General features: G+C 40.7%; 3 protein-coding genes across 3 annotated transcripts; 2 read left to right on the top strand and 1 right to left on the bottom strand.

Annotated features, from left to right (window-relative positions):
* Nucleotides 1-1,286: 1,286 nt before the first annotated feature.
* Nucleotides 1,287-6,558, bottom strand: LOC117302077 (beta-lactamase domain-containing protein 2-like). Its single transcript, XM_033785874.1, has 7 exons — nt 6,182-6,558; nt 5,080-5,243; nt 4,710-4,846; nt 4,018-4,243; nt 3,301-3,488; nt 2,191-2,439; nt 1,287-1,834 (listed from the first exon to the last, which is right to left on the bottom strand). Exons 1-7 carry the CDS (start codon nt 6,322-6,324, stop codon nt 1,652-1,654), a joined length of 1,290 nt encoding a protein of 429 aa, XP_033641765.1. The 5' UTR covers nt 6,325-6,558; the 3' UTR covers nt 1,287-1,651.
* A 5,456-nt stretch (nt 6,559-12,014) lies between these two features.
* Nucleotides 12,015-15,852, top strand: LOC117302142 (2'-5'-oligoadenylate synthase 3-like). The gene is made up of 4 exons (XM_033785944.1): nt 12,015-12,337; nt 13,276-13,564; nt 13,859-14,240; nt 15,104-15,852. Exons 1-4 carry the CDS (start codon nt 12,140-12,142, stop codon nt 15,258-15,260), a joined length of 1,026 nt encoding a protein of 341 aa, XP_033641835.1. The 5' UTR covers nt 12,015-12,139; the 3' UTR covers nt 15,261-15,852.
* Nucleotides 15,853-19,282: 3,430 nt separating this feature from the next.
* LOC117302602 (2'-5'-oligoadenylate synthase 1A-like) lies at nt 19,283-21,908 on the top strand. Its single transcript, XM_033786579.1, has 4 exons — nt 19,283-19,576; nt 19,704-19,992; nt 20,806-21,214; nt 21,755-21,908. Exons 1-4 carry the CDS (start codon nt 19,379-19,381, stop codon nt 21,906-21,908), a joined length of 1,050 nt encoding a protein of 349 aa, XP_033642470.1. The 5' UTR covers nt 19,283-19,378.
* The last annotated feature ends 566 nt before the right edge of the window (nt 21,909-22,474 follow it).

The following is a 22,474-nucleotide window of genomic DNA, read 5'->3' as shown; positions in this document are numbered from 1 at the left end:
AATGTATTGTGACTCAAAGCAGTGCGAGTTCAACGGTTCAACCTTGTACTTTAACTGGGGACTGGTGTCAATGTCATAGAAGGCAAGAGTGAGCGTAGACTTGTTTCAAGTCTGTGATCGTGGCTTTTAGTCTACCCGACAGCTGACTGTATTGTTGTGACTCAAAGCAGTGTGAGCTCAACGGTTCAACCTTGTAATTAATAGGGGGACTGGTGTCATTGTCATAATCAGACAAGAGTGAGCGAGTAGACTTGGTTCAAGACTGTAATCGTGTCTTTCAGTCTTATACCCGATAGCCAATCCATCATTGCCTGAAATAGCGCCCTCCCGTGGGCGCGTGATCATAGCTAATCTGGGAGGGTTTTTTCGTGGCTGATGCAGAGAATATCACGATCTCAGACTTGAAATTAAGTCTACAGTTAGCGGTGACCAGACCACCACATACAACGATGATGTTGTGCAGTGAGGATTGGGCAATAGAGTTCATGTGTTTAGTGCCAACACTGGTGGTAGTAAAAGTGACAATGGGTGTTGACACATACTCTCAAGAGAACAATGAAAACTATCACAATAATAGGGTGTTAAAATAACACTTCTGTTGGCAGAAACTTGTGTTATTTAAACACCATCAGGTGTAAATTTTGATATTTTTGTTCTTTCCCCTCCGGTGGTATCTACAAAGTGTGCAGTGTCAATTTGTATACGCCCATGGAATTCGAATTCGAGTTGAAGAGCTGAGATTTGTCGCAAATATCTACTTAAATAAAAATCGTTTTGGTAAAAACGTACAAGAACACACTAACATGGATCCAAGGACTCAAAATGGAGCTTCTGTATTTAAAAAGCATTGCACACTATTGGTAATTACCCAAACAAATCTTTAGCATAAATACCTACTTGGTAACGAGTAATGGGGAGCTCAGTGTTGATGGTATAAAATATACCATACCCTCTGAAGTAACGTAGTTTTTGAGAAAGAAGTAATTTATCACTGAAATATTTGAATTGAATTCGAGACCTCAGCTGAGGTCTCGAATTCAAGCATCTGAAAGCACACAACTTTGTGCGACAAGGGTGTCTTTTTCTTCCATTATTCTCTCGCAACTGTGACAACCAATTGAGTTCAAATTTCCACAGGTTTGTTTTTTATGCTTATGTGAGATACACCAAGTGAGAAAACTGGTCTTTGACAATAAAATTATTACCAAACGTGTCCAGCGCCTTTAAACAGCTTGCCTGATTTATTGGCGAATTAGTAAAATACATAGAAGAAATATATATATTTTAATTTTTTTTATTTATTAAAACCGTGCAAGACAATGACATTATGTGCAACACAACAAAACTAGATACTGATAACAAACTTTTGGACACCACTAAAAAAACCACTAAAATATGCCCCAGTAAAAACCGGAAGTGTATAAAGTAGCCCAATTTTGTTGCGGTCGCTTTATGATGTCCAACAAATTACTGTCTGTTTCCAATCATCTAGTCTTGGTGCAAGACGTGTGTATACGGGTGGTCGTGGCGGGCCCGGCTCTATTGATGTGTTGACCGCACTGTGCGGGAAAGGTAAACGAGAAACGTCTTGCACCAAGACTACCAATTATCAAGGGCTTCTTTCAGTCCACTCCCCATCTTTTAGATGCATCTACTTTGCCTCCAACTTCTTGACACACTCGTAGGTTGCTTTTTCAAGAGTCAGGAAACGTTCGTCGTCTCCCATACTGAAGGGGGTCGGATAACTCGTTATGTATGCCATACCGATCCGCCATTTTGGATCGGCACGCCCCTGCGCACCACCCGATCCAGGATGGCCAAATTGTTGCTCCCCCTGGAAAGCCAAGAAGACAAAATGAATTCAAAATCATGTCAACGCTTGTGTTATTGTAACAGAAACAAAAAATAAATACAACGACTGAACATGTACAAATTATTCTTGGTCCGGACAAAAGTACCTTTGTGGCTGAAATAATGTATCTTAAAAAATATATATAAAAAAAATAAACTAAAACCGTAAACGCAAAGAAGGAGATGAAAAAAATAAACTAGACCGAACAAACAAAAAACATCTCACCACAACAACAAACCTCTTCTTGTGAACCCATTTAATACAAAAGCGAGGTCACCATTTCGAATACAGAGTTTTGAATCTTTGTTGTTATGGACTTAGTTTGCTCTGAAGCTTACCTCATCAGTGATCATGAATCCAAGATTAAAGAGCATCTTAAGCCCAATGGTTCTGTCCATTGTGGCAACTTTCTCAGCCTCTCCTATAAATTTCTTGATCAGACCGTCCGAGAGAAACTTTCGACCGTCCCTGGTTGTTCCTCCGTTTGCCATCATCCCGTACACCTTAGCGATGGCCCGGGCCGTTCCGATGCCGGATGCAGACGGCTGCTCGAGGGCTAGAACTTCTGGATTCAAAAAGTGCTCCGCCTGGTTCCAATGAAACACAAAGTATGATATTAACCACCACAACTCCGGCAAACTCCCGCGCTGGGGATATAAACACCAAGCTGGCAACAACTCATAAAGACATTGATTTAACGGCCATGAATTCCACAAAATCAAGATATTGTGATTCCTCGGTAACTGTGCAAGAAGACACATTTTCTAGTCATTGTGAAATCAGCGATTAGCTTGGTAGGATTCGAGCCCAAAACCTTGTGATTGTACTACAATCATTGGTTAACGTCATTAAATCATGAAATCTGATTCAGAACAAGCAGACACTTCTCTAGTCATTGTGGAAATTACTAGAAATATGAGTTTATAAGACACTTTTTCTATAGTCGTTGTGAAATCAGTGGTTAGCTTGGTAGGATTCGAGCCAACAACCTTGTGATTGCAAGTCCACTTGACCATGGTGACTCTGTGTGGTACGTTGGGCTGTAACGGGATTAGATAATGTCTTATTTTATTTGCAAAAACATCATACTAAAGGTAACTTTTAATTAGTCAGTTTCCCCTGTGGTTGTTATTTTGAGAAAGGTAATTTGTTTATATTGTTTTGCTCAGGCAGATCTTCCCTTGCTTCATTAAATCGATCGTTTTCATTATGATTTTTTTAAATTCTGTTTTAAATTTTTTTTACAAGTTGTTTATGCAAGTCGCCAGACACACAAGGTCTGAAGGCAACTTCAAGGTGTGGGTCACAATTGTGGGCTGAAACAGGGCTACCCCCTTTACAAATGTAGTCTTTGGTATCACTCATCAGAAGCCTGGCTGGTAGAGCAGACCTCCCCTACTATTAAACCAAAAATTACATCAACTTGAAATTGGTTAGGTTTAGTTTACCTGTGTCATTGATTCTATATTGAGAACTTTCAGGAAGTCTGTTTTCCCGGTAGCCATGGCCCACATGACTTGTCTGTTTAACGGGCTGGTAAGCCCCTTGAATAGGGTCTGCCACAAGGCTGTTACAGCCGGAGGTCTAGCTACGCGGTGGTAGACCTCTAAGGGCAGTCCTATGTGGAAATCTACATCTGAAAAAGGGAAAGATATAGACGATTTTAATAACTAACCGTAAAGTACTTTTGTAATACAAATGCGATAGGGCCTAACTTACAAACAGATCGATGCTGTTCAGACCAACCGGTAACCGACTTGTTGAGTCGGTTGGGCTTTGGTTGGGGTCGCATAAAACGCACTCTAGACGCAACGCACTCTAGACGCATACCCCAGTATTGCACAATTCTCAGCCAATGATAACTCTTCTTTTAACCCCAGTGGGGGCGCTGTTCAAGCTTATGACGTCATATACATGAAGTATATAACAGCATCGGGATCAATAATACCTTGAAGTTTTTCCTCTGTATACTCGGGGCTTTCCCAGTCCTGTTTGAAACCAAGTCTACACTATATGCTACTGTTCCTCTAAGTGGCATTCGAACCCGACCCTGCGATCAAGCGCAGGATGCCCCAACCCCCAATTAACCACCGGACATGCCCCAAAGTAGTATTTGGAACCCCAATCAAGATTTAATATTGTTAATTAATAAACCCAACATTTACCAAAAGTTTGGGCTATTTCCTCCTTGAAGAACTGCCCGAGTGTCCTGTGCTTTGGATCAGCTCTCCGTAGAAGTTGGCTGACGTAGAGACCAAACGTCATTCCGTGGTACCCGTGGGCACTGCCTGGTTCCCACTTTGGAGCTTCTTTAGCTAACAGCTGCCCCAGTACATCCTGGTCTGCGAGTTGCTCGAAGCTGATTGGTCCATCCGTGTATGACAATCCTCCCTGGAATAATAATGCACGAAATAAAAAATACAGAGAGACGCTCACTACGACAGAAACTTCTCACAATTAATGAATGCAACAACCAGACATCCAAAACATCAACCTCAATGCGTCTTGATCAATCTTCTATTCAAAGGCATGTACCTTTATTAAGGCCTAACTACGACCAAAATAAACCTACTAATAATGGCTGTGTGACAGATTCTGTCCCCATCACGGCGATCTGCGTAAAAACATCCTCTGATAGCTCCCTCTTTCTATCAGCCCATGGTTTCCAATTGGGGGGGGGGGATAATCTCCAATTGACAGATTTCCCTATGATATCTGAATGGTTTGGGCACAGAGTGTCACTGTACGCCTTTTTGCAGCCATCGGCATATCAGTTACAGAGAGTGGTAACAAGTTCTTATAAATGCTTATTTGTTTCTGTCGTGGCAGTAGAAACGCAACGAAATCATACTTATACCTCGTGATTTAGGAGCATGCGCACTGTGATGTTCTCTTTGCCGTTCAGAGCGAATTCTGGCCAATAAGATGCGACGGTTTTGTCGTAGTCAATGTGACCTCTATCCGCTAGTAGAGCAATGCAAGTGGCGGCCATTCCTGGATCACACACAACCAAAGTGACAAGTTTTAAATAAAGGGCGCCCTCACGGAATTATGCACACAGAGACACAGTTTCGGTGAAATCTGATACACGCTACCGCCTTTTTAAAAACTTCACAAAGTGACATTTGTATACATCTTTTTGGGGACCAAAACAACCAAACGGCTCTAAAACCAAAGGTGTACATTAATTGCCTTTGCTCTAGTTTAGTAATGCAATTTTTGATTACCTTTAGTCGACGAGTAAACAATGGCCATAGTATCTTCCCGCCATGGCCTTAGAGCCTCGGTGTCGGCGTAACCTCCCCATAGGTCAATGACCTTTGCCCCTTTGTAGTAAACAGAGAATGCGCTGCCCCCTGTTGGCGACTCCACTCCCTTGGCAAAATTTTCCCTGAAAAAAAAAATGTGCAAAGAGGAGCAGGGGCACTGCCGTTAATGTAAAAACAAGTTGTCAACACATCCAGTATGGTGTGTTTAAACATCCTTACTTGATGTGGGCGAAAATCAGCGCAATTATCGGCAAAAGGTCACACACACTGGGGGCCTCATGTATAGCGTAAGGCAGCTGGCGTGAGGTAGTCAGGCATTTGCCAGCTTGTATGTTTCACTTTACTTAGCATGGTTCGTTTTAAATCCAAGAAATTTCAAAATGTTTTGTTGTTAAAGACAGTAGACACTATTGGTAATTTTCAAAGACCAGTCTTCTCACTTGATTTATCTCATCCTGTGCATGAAATAATAAACCTGTGAAAATTTGAGCTCAATCCGTCATCGAAGTTGCGAGATAATAATGAAAGAAAAAACACCCTTGTCACACGAAGTTGTGTGCTTTCTGATGCTTGATTTCGAGACCTCAAATTCTAAATCTGAGGTTACGAAATCAAATTCGTGGAAAATTACTTCTTTCTCAAAAACTACGTTACTTCAGAGGGAGCCGTTTCTCACAATGTGTTATACTACCAACCTCTCCCAATTACTCGTTACCAAGTAAGGTTTTATGCTAATAATTATTTTGAGTAATTACCAATAGTGTCCATTGCCTTTAACTTTATATGTGCAGACTCTTAAACAGCCATTTTTGTCCATGTACGGGTGTCTCTCTGCAATCAATGATGGTTTACAAAGAATATAATACATACTAATTAAAAGAGTGGGTCAAACCACATCACCATTTTCTGTAAAATAATGGAGTTAACCGAACAAACAAGAAAACCCAAACAAAATCACCCAAAACATGACTGTAAAGTAGGATTTTGAGAATTGTATCGTGGGAGAACGTTTGAGTCTCCAAAGAGAACCGGTAATAGTGAAACAAAAGGCTATAAAGACCTGAAAACCTTGAGCACTGGTTCGAATCCTGGTTGTACAGTTCCCGCCGTAAGTGTAGGAGGCGTCTTGGTCCATAGAGACGGTACGTACACAACCAACACTGCTGTTATACACACTAACAGTGCGTTTTTCATGAACGCCATTTTTACACTTCCGATGTATTTGTAAAAATATTAAAGTGGTGAACGTTCACGCTACAGTGAGTCACTGTATTTACCGAACCTGATACCCGGCCAGGGACACAAATACACAGTGATCATGCAATTCTAAATCAGAGGGCAAAGAGCAAAAGTCTTAGTAAACAAACAAGTTCACCCAGACTAGACTTATTATATAACTATTTGGTTTGCGGTAACACCAAGTGTGTATTTATTTGCCAGGTAGGTTTTGTGCTTGAGAAATTATTAATTATTAATTATTAATAATTATTATAGTGGGTGAACCTTTCACGCTACAGTGGCCACTGCTATACTCAGTGACGCAAACACACCGTGATCGTGCAGTTCTTTATCACAATGAGAGGGCAAAGAGCAGCAAATCCTAGTAAACAAACAGCTAAATATCAGTCACAAGCAATGTATATGGCATGAAATTTTTGCCAGTAACATGTGAAAAATAAGCGAGCTCGTTTCGTGCTTAAGCAATTTCTTTGCTTAAGCAGCTCTATAAAGTTGACCCCAGACTAGACTTAATGTATAATATTTGGTTTGCGGTATGACTAGTGTATATCTACTTGCCGTGTAGATTTTGGTCTTTAAAGAACTGTCTTGCTATACAAATTATATTATTTTACCGCGGAGTAGACTTTCGGATTTTTCGGAAGACTTCTCATTATTTTAAAAAGAACTGTCCTGCTTTTTAACTACTACCTGGGCGGAAGTTAGAAAATCGGCTGGCACTTAAGCTTAAAGGCAGTGGATATTGTTGGTCATTACTCAAAATAATTATTAGCAAAAAAACTTACTTTGGTGACGAGTAATGGGGAGAGGTTGATCGTTAAAACCATTGTGAGAAACGGCTCTCTCTGAAGTGCCATAGTTTTCGAGAAAGAAGTAATTTCCACGAATTCGATTTCGAGACCTCAGATTTAGAACTTGAGGTCTCGAAATCAACCATCTAAACGCACATAACTTCGTGTGACAAGGGTGGTTTTTCTTGCATTATTAATATCTTGCAACTTCGACGACCGATTGAGCTCAAATTTTCACAGGTTTGTTATGTTATGCATATGTTGAGATACAGACAAGCGAGAAGACTGGTCTTTGACAATTACCAATAGTGTCCAGTGTCTTTAAAGATGATCTTTATTAACTCCACTAGTAACCGCGGAGTGAGTTCTTTTAAGAACTCTCAACGTTTCGACTAGCTTGTATTGAGTTAGTCATCGTCAGGAGAATGTAGAAAGAAGTAGGTATATTTATAGGAGTGGATGACACTATGCTCTATATAACTAATTGTTCTACTCTTATAAAGGGAATCAATGTGTGGTGAAGAGGTTTTCAACTAGTGGTTTAAACCCAACGAGGCCTGGTTCTTGATAATGTTATCAACAACCAGGCCCTGGCGGGGGTTTAAATCACTATTTGAAAACCGATTCAACACACTTAGATTCCCATTCATAAATTTCGGTCAAAAAACATCAACACTTTTTGGTCAAAAAGGTAAAATAAATGCAAAAATTATAATTGTTCAATGATTTCTTTCAACACAACACCCCTCCAGCTATGAAATGGTAAGGCCCTCGGGTAAACAACTCGTTGTAAGGAGATTGCTCTGCGCGTCGCGCGTATCGCGTGATGTGGCACAACTGTTCCAGCCGTTGCTCTCGACCAATAGGAATGAATAAACTGTCCCGCTCACAACCGGTTATAAACACTGGTCATTATCAAAGGTTTAAACACCCCTCGTGCCGCGCTCTCCACCAATAGAAATAACGAAACTGTCTGAGGTATTTATGATTAGAGGTTGTTGGTTTTTTGTCAAGATTGATGCTCGGACGTTTGGACAATTAATTTCATTCATTTCAATACATTTATTTCACTGGTGTAGGGGTCTTTCTTGGAGGGGGAATAACTCGATGGGCCCAGGACTCCCCATTATTATTCAATTGAGCAGAGGATTAAAGTTCAAGAGTAAGTTTTATAATTGTCCCTTTACTGTTAAAAGCTGTTAGACTTCTAAGTATAGTGTTGTCATGTATACTTTTGAATATTTAGCATTGTTCACTGTATAGCCTATGCTATGGGCGTTTATTTAGAGGGGCGCACCTATACAGAGAAGAACATGTGATGCAAACCCGATGATTTCATTGGACAGATGTTGAGGCACTGACGTCAACTGTTTGTTGAGTTATGGCTGGGCCAAAGTGCACCACTGGATTAGTCTGAACATCTGACGTCACAGATCTGCAGTTGAGACCACGTCTATGAATACTATACTATACTATACTACAAAGGCATTTATAAAGCGCTCTTACAAAAAATGTATCACAGTGCTTTACACAGAAAGAAAGAAAAAACAAGATAAACATACAACAAAATTAAGAGTCATATAAATAGGTTTTGAGAGCTTTTCTGAAGGCATGCTAATGAAGATGAATGGCGTATATTGTAGGGTAGTCGGTTCCACAAAGTAGGCCCTGCAGCAGAGAAACCCCGGTCACCAGATGAAGTGCGAGAATGGGGGATGATCAGAACTCTGTTATCTTTGGCAGATCGCAGTCCTTCTCTAGTTGGAACATACGGATTAATGAGTTCTTTGAGATATAGCGGAGCATCTGTGTCGGTGATACATTTAAAAACAATTGTGAGAAGTTTGAACTGGATGCGTTTTGAAATACAGAGCCAATGAAGTTCACGGATAAGTGGAGAGACGTGGTCATATTTCTTGGCCTGGAAAATGAGCTTTGCAGCCCGGTTTTGTAGACGTTGAAGCCGTTTAGTGTCTTTGGAGGAGAGACCTGCAAGCAGAGAGTTGGCGTAGTCGATCCTTGATGTGACAATTGCTCTTACTGCGTCCTGGCAGGCAGATTGAGTGAGGAAAGATCTTATGCGAGACAAATTGCGAAGGTGAACATTGACAGCACTGGATATAGAAGAAACCTGGTTTGACATGCGCATTGATTGGTCGAATACAACACCGAGGTTCTTTGTTGTTGAAGCCGGAAGAATTACTTCAGAGCCAACCTTAAGTGTCACAGAAGATAGTAAGTCCGTGAAACAGGGACCTGCAGCAATGAAGAACTCTGTTTTAGTTTCATTTAACTGAAGCATGTTATTTGCCATCCACTTCTTTATGCTCAGAATACAGTTGGAAAGGGAAGACAGGGCATCATTAACTTCACATTGATTACGAGGGTCAAACGAAATGTACAATTGCGTGTCATCTGCATAAAAGTGAAACATAACATTTTTGTAGCACTTGATTATATTTGCAACAGGATGAGTGTACAAAGAAAAGGATTGGGGGCCAATTACAGAGCCTTGTGGCAAACCAAAGTTAACAGATTGTGGATCAGACAAAGCACCAGCAATTTTCACTCTATTGGAGCGATTACAAAGGTATGACTCAAACCATTTACATACACTACCACTAATGCCAAAGATATTAGACAACCTGCCTAAGAAGACACTATGGTCAACTGTGTCGAAAGCTGCCGACAGGTCCAGCAACACCAGGAAGACAGCCCGCCGATTGTCAATTAGAGCAGACATGATATCACTCTTGACTCTCAGCAGAACCGTCTCCGTACTGTGGCCGGACCTGTAGGCAGACTGATACATTTGAGTGAGATTATTACTCCAAACATGGTTATTTACACTGCACAGAGCTGCTTTTTCAATGATCTTAGACAAAAACGCTGAATTAGAAACAGGTCTGAAGTTCTTAAGATTGTTACAGTCCAAGTTGTGTTTCTTCAGAATGGGTGTGACTATGGCTGGTTTCAGGGAAGAAGGAAATGATCCAGCAGACAGGGATGTGTTCACAATTGATGACAGAGCAGGCAGCATAATGTCCAAGTTCTTCTTGAGGAGCCATGTGGGCAATGGGTCGAGACCACATGATTTACTGGGAGACTTCATGACAAGCTTAGCAACCTCATCTGGGCTCAGGAGAGAGAAGTCTGTGAGCTCTGGGGCTGGACATTAGGGCAACACTGTTCAGTCAGGTGTTGTGATTCGGCCTGTTGGACATTTGGGTCACTTAGAGAAGATCTGATGGATTGCCTGATTTGTTGAGTTATGGCTGGGCCAAAGTGCACGACTGGATTAGTCTGAACATCTGACGTCACAGATCTGCAGTTGAGCCCACGTCTATGGATACTATACTATACTATACTACAAAGGCATTTATAAAGCGCTCTTACAAAAAATGTATCACAGTGCTTTACACAGAAAGAAAGAAAAAACAAGATAAACATACAACAAAATTAAGAGTCATATAAATAGGTTTTGAGAGCTTTTCTGAAGGCTGCTAATGAAGATGAATGGCGTATATTGTAGGGTAGTCGGTTCCACAAAGTAGGCCCTGCAGCAGAGAAACCCCGGTCACCAGATGAAGTGCGGTGTTCAGTCAGGTGTTGTGATTCGGCCTGTTGGACATTTGGGTCACTTAGAGAAGATCTGATGGATTGCCTGATTTTAGTAATCTTCTCCTTGAAGTAGTTGCAAAAACGGTTACTAAGTGACTTCATTGAGTCACTCGAAGGTAGGGAGACAACAGAGCGATTTAACAACGTGTTAAGCGTCTTAAACACAGTCTAGTGTCAGCGGATGAGAGGTGGTTAGTGTAGTACTTCGATTTCACCTTTGACCTCCCATTCAGACACATTGTCTTTATGGTTCTGGATATTCGCAGTTAATTCTGACTTACATGTGTTTAGAAGATGCGACGGGCAAAAAGATGCGTAGTTATGGTACGATTGCATACACTAAAGCTGGCTGCCAAAACACAAAGGTTTTGCCCGGCAGTATGCGCGCGAATCATGTTATGGTTTTCGAGTGACGTCAGAGGTCACATCGTCTATGCAGTACATAAAGACAATACCCGTGCGTATCCTTAAAGATAAAGACGGGGTACCAGTCTAGCGGTTTTTTTTCAGTTAAAAAAACCCAACATAAACTTGATGACAAGTCGTTAGGCGCTACCTATTTGTCTGCCTTTCATGCAACAGTCACAGTGCGATGTTACACATGCAACAGTCGTAGGTAGCGCGAGGCAGCTCTAACACACACACACATACTGGGATCGAGGGTGTGTGTATCGTCCCCGTAGCTACACCGCGCTGTAACTACACACCGCGCTTAACAATTACAGTCTTGACTTCAAGACTAAACATCTCACGAAGACGACGGCCACATTCTTTTCTGTGTAGTCACATAATCTCTTGCCCCATCTTTACATGTGTACTACTTTAGGCAGGTCACACTCTGCTTGCATAAAAAACAACTCATACGATCCACGCGCGCGCGTTTGCCGCTAGTTGTACTCGACTCGTGGACGCCGCCATGACAGCTACCGGAGGGTAACGGCTGACTCAATACGGCACTAAAAATGGACTACTTTCGCTTGCTGTGCGCAGGCATCGCATGACGTAATGCTACCGTATTTGGTCATTCGGAAAACTGAACACAGCGGAAAGTTGAAACCGCCACACCGGTGTGTCCCTTTTATTTTAACGGCATCACGCAGCTGCTTATATTGTTATTGTCCAATCAGATTGCTTGCGTGACGCAGGAGTGGTATGAATAATTAATTTGACTGTTTACTGATGTACAGATTAACATAATTTATATAAAGGATTTCTCATCATCGTCAGAAATACGGGGAATCCCATGATGCAATCGCTCACAATTGTGAAATCGGAGTTTAAAAAAAAACACCAAATATTTGCCTGGAATTTCAGCAGACCAGAGCTGCATTGAACTTGGAAGGATTCATAAACTAAACCAACTCGCAATGGCTGGACCTGGGAGATTTTCACAGCCTTGGTGCATGGATTCAAGCAGTCTCGAGACATGGTATAACGAGAATATTCAACGTGGGACGGAGGATTTCGACAGGGACTGCAGAAGAGCTATCGATGAAGTGGTCCGATCGGTGCAGACGATTTGTTCATCGGGCGGTCTCCTTTTCAATGTTGACAGAATTTTGAAGGTGCGTATGCCTCATCATTACAGCCATTATCTTATTAGGCGTGAGATATTTTCTCGAAATAATTCCTCATTGAAATGAGATTCATAGTTTTTGAAATCCATAATATCTGACGAGAAAAAATGGGTCCTCTTCAATTTTGTTGGTTCGACTGACTTTTTCAGAGCAAAATTTGAAACATTTTTCAAATTTTGCTCTGAAAAGATGTTTCAATTTTTGCTCTGAAAAAGTCAGTCGAACCAACAAAATTGAAGAGGACCCATTTTTTCTCGTCGGATATTTTAGATGTTAAAACATTAATTCATTTTGTCCTGGACGGGTAATAGAAACACTGTTGGACGTTTTTTTAGTTTTTCCTCACTCACATAAAATTATAATCGTTTCTTTATTCACTCTGTTTTTGGAAAATAGCTAGGCCTACATTACAAAACTGGATTTTGTCATTCCCCTTCATCTTTAGCTTAAAGGGTATATGTGCTTTTTCCTAACAAAAAACAGTGTCCACAGATTTACATTAAACTTATACAGTTTAAAGATTATGATAGAAGAAAGCTTCCCTTGAAAGTTTACTTACTGAGGTGCTGTAGTTTTTGAGAAATGAGTAAAATTAATAATTTTCGTCTATGGTTTAGGTATACTATCATAACTGGTTAAGGGGATTTTACATGCTAAAATAGTTTTGGTCTCATGAGACCAAATTTACTTTTTATATGGAGCTGGTCTGCTATTGTTATTGCCTGCAAAGGATGATTAAAGTTTTTGAATTGAATTGAATTGAATTAAATTGAATTTAATTGAAAAACTTTTACAACAAAAATAGGTCAGTAGCTAGGATTTGAAACAAAACCCAAAATTAACACTTAAGCAAATACATTAGCATGGCATGATTGATTGATTGATCGATTGATTGACTGATTGATTGATTTATTGATTGATTGAAGGGTGGCTCTCTTGGTAAAGGGACCATGGTGAAGGACCTTTCTGATGTCGATCTGATCGCCTTCATTAATCCACCAAACCTGGCCCCCATCGTCAGACTCGGACCAGCCGAATACAAGCGCAAGCTGGCCGTCGTCATCCGGGATCTTTACTCAGCTATGACGGGTCTGTCGTTTGTGTCTAATGTCAGCAAGAATGAGTTCATGGTCAACTTCAACATCAGAGTGGGCAGAAGGTGTCTGAATGTCGATTTTCTTCCCACTTCAGACAATTGTGCCGGCCACGGTCGAGGTTAGTCGGTTTGTTGAAAGCCCAAGTCATTCATCAAGAAACATTTTGAGGCAAAAATTAAACACTTAAGTCTAAAAAGGGGATCAAGAGAGTGACTGTTTTTGGAATTTATTACGTAGCAATTTGATGCTGCGTTTGTATATATTTTTATTTATAAATTATGTAAGTGTTAAGAGTATTATGGCAACGCTGTTGTCCTTTGTACCTTTAAACACCATCAGATTGGATGGAGAGGGTGCACCAATATTAATCATAAGTAAATCGATGTTTTCTTGTTTCCTTTAATACCGCCAGCTCACTCAGATATGTTCCGTGCCATGCTGCAGCTTCACGACAACCATGACAGGGAGTTCTACTCCGCTTCCCTTGCCGAACATCAGCTCAGCTTCGTCGGTAACCAGCCCGGGTACGTGAAGGAGCTGGTCCGTCTCGTGAAGTACTGGGCGAATGACTACCTCCCCGTGTATCTCCAGAAATCTTACCGGCTAGAGCTGATCACCATTCACCTGTGGGAGAAGGCTGGGAAACCCGTTCAATTCAGCAAAGCTCAGGGTTTGAAGAACGTCCTACTGGTCTTGACGAGGTTGACAGCACTGCGTGTTATTAGCTGGTCTGGATCCCGTCTGTACGACGCTACACTGGCACAAACTGCGATTACACAGCTTAAAATGATAAAGTAGGTGAACTTACTGCCCATCAATGGATCCCTCCCATGAAATTATGCTAAGTACATTCACGCATGCGTACAGACCCTATCGTGCGCTAAACAGACGCGCAAACGCGTCTGATGTTTCCTTATTATTTTGCCAACCAAAATGTTAGTGCGCACGCGCTATGTGCACGAGATTAAAAAGTCTAGTGTCATAGGTGTATCTGAGATTCTGTCCCGCCATAATGGAAACAAAATATGGGCTGAAGGAGGATGATTCAAAAGAGGGCGCTATCACAAGAAATGTGTACGCAGTTCGCAATGGGAGGCAGATACTCCTGCCACACCGAGAAGCCTGGAAATACTACATGTAAGCCGCGTATCAGCAGCGCGGCCGTGGAATACTTTCTCGCTACCATTGTGGTTTGAACAAGTGCAATTCGGATTCCATCACTTGTTAAAATAATAGGCCTACATGAAAACCAAAAGTTCACCAAAATTGTCAAAATACGCCGCGACACTTACCCTGGCTATTGATAAAGATTTCAGCGGATGACGTTTCTCACATTATAAAGTCCAATGAAACTATTTTGTGACGGAAACACAGTGTTGGTTTGTTATTCTCTGTCAGAGTTTTGTTTCCGATCACTGACTTTTGAAGCAAGAAGTTCGTATAAGTTGAGGCCTAGATGTAGCTTGATGTTGAAGGAATTCCTTCAGGTAGTATTTTGTAAAATAAAAAAAATGTTATAACTTCTTATCTTTGTTGTGCTGTCCTCCAGGCTTGACTGTATTATTTGGAACATGTACATTGCCTGTGGTACAATTTGTTACTTTGGAAATAACAAACCTTGAAATCCTAAACCTTTTCATTTCTTTGTTATTTTCAGTCCGATCGTGTTGGACCCAGCCAATCCGACGAACAATGTCTGTCAGCTCTACCAGCAAGGGACCAACGGGAGAGAAATCGCCTCAGCCGCAGAGCAGACCCTTCATCATACTCCCCTCCTGAAGAACGTCACGGTCCGTCAAGGGTGGAAAGGGTAGTGCGACCTCAAGAGTTTCATGCCTGACAGGTCACACTTCTGTTGACGTTGATTCCGAACAACAGTCTAATGGTATAAAGGCCTATTGTTAGTTATTGCAGACCTTCTTTACAAAACATCAAACATCCTATCCCTCTTGCACAAAACATACTAAACTAAACTAAGTTTAATTTTGGGGTTCTGGTTGAACAAAGGACTCTCAACAAACGAACAATTACTATGTACCAACCAAGAACCCAATAGGGAGCAGACCATGAAGATGTTTCAGTTTTAGATGTGGGAGGAAAACCCCAGAGATTAATTTAATATTTAGGCCATGTCAAATTAAAAGTTTACAATGGTATTAGCAACAAATGCTTATTGAAATTATAGAGGTTCTTTAGATAAGAAAAGTGGTGTTCTTGTTTTCCTGCGGATGGTTTTCGTAGTGTGTTTATGTTGTTTCCCAAACACTGGCAGCCAGCTTTTCGTTCAAAATCACTATAATTATTTAATGTTCAAAATGCAAATTGTAATGTGGTATAAGTTAATTCTCATAAGAATGATTGCTTTTCTATGTGGTCCAACTAAAGTGCATGCAGTTAGTAAGATGGTATTATAGTTATAATAGCAAGTAAGTGTGCGTCGTTTAATTATAATTATAGTCATACATGGTTTAGTTAGTTGGTATATATAATTAGTTAGTTTGTACATTTGCGTATGGATGAGGATTATATGATAGTGATCATTGTCTAAAGGAACGTTACAGAATTGGTAAGAAAACAATTGTGAAGATCACAGATTTACATAAAACTGACACAGTCTGGTGACGATGATGATGATGAGTGTAGAAAACACCCAATGAATTATCATTGCCTATAAAGGTGTCATTATTGATAAGAAATTAATAAAACTAGTTCCCCGTTTTGAGTTCATCGCTCAGTAAGTATCTTTGCATCGATTTAATGCAAAATATTTAATTGGTTTTGCACTATTTTTTAGTGACCCACATGGGTTGGCCGATCTATCTCAAACTTCTTTTCTATAGTTTTTTTCCAGTTTATGTATGGAGGATTAAATAAAGTGCTTAGGCCCTACACTGTCAGCAACTGTTTTACTACCAATTAAGTAATGTTCATTTTTATGAATTATTGTGTTATTTAGTCATCACTGTTGAATGGGCACCAAACGACGGTAGTTTTCAGACTTTAAACCTATGTTTTAAGGGGCATTTATTTTCATTGCTAGTTTGTGTTTTAGACAAACGGATTTGATTAATTGGATAGATCTGAATCTTTGCATTTATTTGAGGCAGTTGATTTAACTGATCAACCTATTGGTCGATGTCATATTGATTATATAGTGTCATTATTGATTTATTGATTTATCAATGGGTGTGATTGATAATACTGATTCAGTTGAATCGAATCATCATCATCATCATTCGGCATAGACTTGCGTTCGTGGCCCACTCGTCCTCAAATTATAATGGGGGCGCACTCCTGGAGTCGCCGCCATCACCTGGGCCATATTTTATAGAGCTGCTTAAGCACTAAGTGTTGCTTAGTAAAATCAGATTACCAGCTAATTCGTTATGCTAGGTAAACAACAGCTAAATACCAGTCACAAGCAATTTATATGGCATGAATTTTTTGCCTGTAACATGTGTAAAATAAAGCGAGCTATTTTCGTGCTTAAGCCATTTTTTTGCTTTTAAGAGCTGCTTAAAAGCAGCTCCGAAAACGGGCCCATGGTCTCTTTCAATCGAATGATTGAATTGACTTCAGTGATTAGTGATTTGTGTTCTTTTGTTTTTGTTTTTCTTTTAGCTTTTTTTTTTTAAATTGTGCAATTGAGCGTGTAATTTTATGGCCATGTACGAGTGTCTCTCTGCAATCAATGGCAGTAGAATTTGAAGTGAGTGGATCAACTGAAATCACCAGTTACTGTGAAATAATTGAGGTAATCAAACAAACGAGAAAACCCAAGCAAAATCTCCCCAAACGTGAGTAGGATTTTGAGATAGAATAACAGCGGGGGAACCTTTTGAGGCTCTTAAGAGAACCGGTAATGGTGAAACAACAGACCTGAAAACCTTCAGCACTGGTTCGAATCCTGGTTGTACAGTTCCCGCCGTAAGTGTAGGGGGCGTCTTGGTCCATAGAGACGGTACGCACACAACCAACACTGCTGTTATACACACTAACAGTGCATTTTTCATGAACGCCATTTTTACACTTCCGATGTATTTGTAAAAATATTAAAGTGGTGAACGTTAACGCTACAGTGAGTCACTGTGAATACCGAACCTGATACCCGGCCAGGGACACAAATACACAGTGATCATGCAATTCTAAATCAGAAGGCAAAGAGCAAAAGTCTTAGTAAACAAACAAGTTCACCCAGACTAGACTTATTATATAACTATTTGGTTTGCGGTAACACCACGTGTGTATTTATTTGCCAGGTAGGTTTTGTGCTTGAGAAAACTGTCTTGCTATATTATATTCTTCTCATTTTTGAAAAGAACTGTACCTTTTAACTGCTACCTGGGCGGAAGGTAGACAATCGGCTGGCACAAGGCTTGGAGGGGGAATAACTCGATGGGCCCAGGACTCCCCATTATTGTTCAATTGAGCAGAGGATTAAAGTTCAAGAATAAATTCTATAACTGTCCCTTTACTGTTAAAAGCTGTTAGACTTCTAAGTATAGTGTTGTCATGTATACTTTAGAATATTTAGCATTGTTCACTGTATAGCCTATGCTATGGGCGTTTATTTAGAGGGGCGCACCTTTATACAGAGAAGAACATGTGATGCAAACCCGATGATTTCATTGGACAGATATTGAGGCACTGACGTCAACTGTTTGTTGAGTTATGGTTGGGCCAAAGCGCACCACTGGGTTAGTCTGAACATCTGACGTCACACTTCAAGGCCCGTGAATTACGCCAGAGATCTGCATTTGAGCACACGTCTATGAATCACCTTTGACCTCCCAGTCAGACACATTGTCTTTTTGGTTCTGGATATTCGCAGTTAATTCTGACGTACATGTGTATAGATGATGTGACCTATGTTTTTATGTTGAAAAAAACACTGTATACGTTATGTTTCGCCGGGCAAAAAGATGCGTAGTTATGGTACGATTGCATGCGCGCGAATCATGTTATGGTTTTCGAGTGACGTCAGAGGTCACATCGTCTATACATAAAGACAATACCCGTGTGATCCTTAAAGATGCTATGTCAGATTTTTGGCCCCAAACATTAAAAAATATAGATTTTTTTGAGTGAATGGTATTTCAAAGAGTATCACCCGCTCTAACGAAAACAAGTTTAACTTTTACTTTTAATGGTCAGGAACCATGTCAAAAATGTAAAACGTTTCTTATAGGGTGCGTTCGTTTAGCTCCCCTGGGTCAGCCCCGGTGTGTGGCGGTTTTTGTTTTCCAGGACGAGCGTGTGTAGATAATTACCCACGTTCGTCCTGGAAAAAAAAACCGATACACAACGGGGTAAACCCAGGGAAGCTAAACGAACGTGCCCATAAAACACATAAGAATTGGTCACGTGATATATTGTCGGGATCCCGACAAAAACTAATTTTGAGCACTTTATTTCACTGCTCCTAATAATTGGCGGACTTTTTCGAGCAATGACTCAAATGAAAGCTTGTAACTTTCTCGACCCCCATCAAAAAACCTGTTGAATTTTAAATCAAAATTCTGGAGTCAAATCGGCCAAAAATCTGTTATAGCATCTTTAAAGATAAAGACAGGGTACCAGTCTAGCGGTTTTTTTTGTTCAGTTCAGAAACCCCAACATCTCACGAAGACGACGGCCACATACACAACCTACGTTAATATTAACGGCATCACGCAGCTGCTTAATGTTATTGTCCAATCAGATTGCTTGCGTGACGCAGGGTGGTATGAATAATTAACTTGACTGTTGTCCAGATTAACATTATTTCTATAAATGATTTCTCATCATCGTCAGAAATATGGGGAATCACATGATACAATCGCTCACAGTTGTGAAATCGGAGTTTTAAAACCCCCCAAATATTTGCCTGGAATTTCAGCAGACCAGAGCTGCATTTGAACTTGGAAGGATTCATAAACTAAACCAACTCGCAATGGCTGGACCTGGGAGATTTTCACAGCCTTGGTGCATGGATTCAAGCAGTCTCGAGACATGGTATAACGAGAATATTCAACGTGGGACGGAGGATTTCGACAGGGACTGCAAAAGAGCTATCAATGAAGTGGTCCTATCGGTGCAGAGCATTTGTAAATCGGGCGGTCTACGTTTCAACGTTGATAGAATTGTTAAGGTGTGTACGTTAAAATATACAATCCATAATATTATATTCAATATAACAGACAAGCTTCACCCCGACAATTCCACGGGAAATTGTTTAAGTGTGAGTATTTAATGGGTCCAATGTTTTTTTTCTGCAGGGTGGATCCCTTGGTAAAGGAACCATGGTTAAGGACCTTTCTGATGTCGATCTGATCGCCTTCATCAATCCACCAGACTTGGACTCCATCTTAACACTCGGACTGAGCGAATACAAGCGCAAGCTGGCTGCCGTCATCGAAAATCTCTACACGGCGTTGAAGAGGCTGCCGTCCGTATCTGCAGTAAGCAAGAACGAGTTCTTGGTTATTTTCAACATCAGAGTGGGCTCAAGGTGTATGAGCATCGATTTTCTACCAACTTCAAGCAAGTGTGCTGGCCCCGGTCGAGGTAAGTCGGCTAAATTACGTGTCAAGAAATATTTTGAATCTATGATTATTTATTTCATAATGGTCACGGGGAAATTGAGAATAGGGCAAATGATTTTGAATATTAAAAAAAACAATATTATATTGATATTTTTTAATTTTAAAGTGGTATATACTATTGTTATGGCAAGAACATCAGCTATCTCCTTGACTGACATCTGGAAGGACAGAGGGATCTCCAGAACTACCAAAATTCGACTCATGAATGCTCTCGTCTTCCCAATAGCCACCTATGGGTCTGAAACGTGGGCTGTGGGTAAAGCAGACAGGAACAGGATCAACGCTTTTGAGATGTGGTGCTGGAGGTGAATGCTGAGAATATCATGGTAAGAGCACAAGACCAATGTTTTTGTTAGAAACCTGATAGGAGAGGATAGACCCACATTGTCCTCAAAAATTAACAAAAACAAGCTTAATCAGTACTTTGGTCACATATCCAGAAGAGAGGGGGACAACCTTGAGAAGATCATTGTGCAAGGATGTGTAGCAGGTAGTAGCCGACGTGGCCGTCAAAAACTTCGTTGGACAGACGGAATCAAAGAACTCACGGGCTTTTCAATAAACGTTGCTTATCGATCTGCACTGGATAGACAGAAGTGGAACTACATCATAACATGGTCACAAAGGGTCAGCCATGACTCATAGGACGACGACGATACTATTGTAACTTTTGATGAGGCCTTATTTCTTAATTAAAAGTTGTTGTAATCATTTGCACCTTTGAACACCGTATCGGTGCACCGATGTAGCAATATTATTGTATTATTTTTAACAGCATACTTTCCTCTTTCTTCACCTGCTCATCATTCAGATATGTTCCTTGCCATGCTGTATCTTAACGACATCAAAGACAGGGTTTTCTACTCTGGTTCCCTTGCCGAACATCAGGTCAACTTCGTCGGTAGCCAGCCTGGGTACGTGAAGGAGCTCGTACGTCTCGTGAAGTACTGGGCGAATGACTACCTCCCCGAGAAACTCAAGAAATCTTACCGGCTGGAGCTGATCACCATTCACCTTTGGGAGAAGGCTGGGAAACCCGTTAAATTCAGCAAAGCCCAGGGGTTGAAGAACGTCCTTGAGGTCTTGACGAAGTTGACAGCACTGCGTGTTACTAGCTGGCCAGGATCCAATCAAATCTACACCGAAATGGCACAAAAAGCAATTACACGCTTTGGAATGCAAAAGTAAGTGAAGTAAAATTATAAGTGCCCAGCCATTGGGTTTATTTTAAATTTGTCTCTTTATGGTTGTTGGTAGTCGTTGTTTACTATAATATAGAGTTTTTACTCTTCTTGTTCAACTTTTTAACATTAACTTTTATTGTCACTATGTACAGTGTGCTGGGATAATTGTATGCGGTGCACTTTAAACAATAAATGATTAGATTAGATTTGTTGCACAAATTTAAAATACCGGGAAGCGAAACCAGAGTATGGAAGGCTTCATAGCTGATCTCCATAAGTGCGTGGAATAACCTGGCTGCCAGTTCTCAAATCAAATAGGTGCAACACTTGGCCTGGCTGTTGATAAAAGGTCGGTGGATGACCTATACAGTATAGTTAGTTACAAAAACACAGTGTGTTTTTCTGTCACTAACTTTTGAATCAAGAAAGAGGGCGTGGCAGTTTGTTTAATTTTGAGGGTTTAGTTTCTTCAGATATAAATTTCCTTAAAATAATTTGTTCAATTAAACTTTCATTACTGTTATATGTTTCCCCAAACAGTCCTATCGTGTTAGATCCCATCGAGCCGACAGACAATGTGTGCCAGCTCTACCAGCAAGGGACCAACGGGATAGAAATTGCCTCAGCCGCAGAGCAGACCCTTCAGACTCCCCTCCTGAAGTACGTCACGGTCCATCAAGGGTGGAAAAAGTAGGGCAACCTCAAGAGGTTGATGCTTGACAGGTCACACTTCCTTGTAGCCTGAATATCTGACGTCACGGGTCGAGGTTCGTGAATAACGCCAGAGAATGGCCTCTGGCGTAGGTCAACCACCGTCCATCTTCACCTTTCACCTAGATTCATATGCAGACGACCAAAAGTGCAGCTGCCAAACGTCACCTCAGACCAATCAAAACACAGATACAGAATGCTTACGTCACTGCACGTTTATCCAATTGTATCCACTGAGACCAGTCTAACGACGTTGATTATAACAACAGTTTTTTCCAAAAGTCCATTAGTGCACTGTTAGCTAAATGTAGACCTTCTTTACAAAACATCAAACATTTTATCCCGAATGCACAAAACATATTAAACTATAAACTAAGTTTCATTTATTGGTTCTGGTTGTGAAGCCTATCAGGACTCTCACAAGTGAACTTTTTCTATTTTACTCAGTGATTGTGAGATTTTGATAACGTTTCTCTTTTAAAAATTTGAACTAGTCTATTTGTTGCTTAAAGGCAGTGGACACTATTGGTAATTACTCAAAACAATTAT

Source organism: Asterias rubens, chromosome 18 (assembly GCF_902459465.1).
Source record: "Asterias rubens chromosome 18, eAstRub1.3, whole genome shotgun sequence".
Classification (NCBI taxonomy): Eukaryota; Metazoa; Echinodermata; class Asteroidea; order Forcipulatida; family Asteriidae; genus Asterias; species Asterias rubens.
Note: the sequence above shows the minus strand (reverse complement) of the source record. Positions and strands in the feature narration are given on the sequence as shown.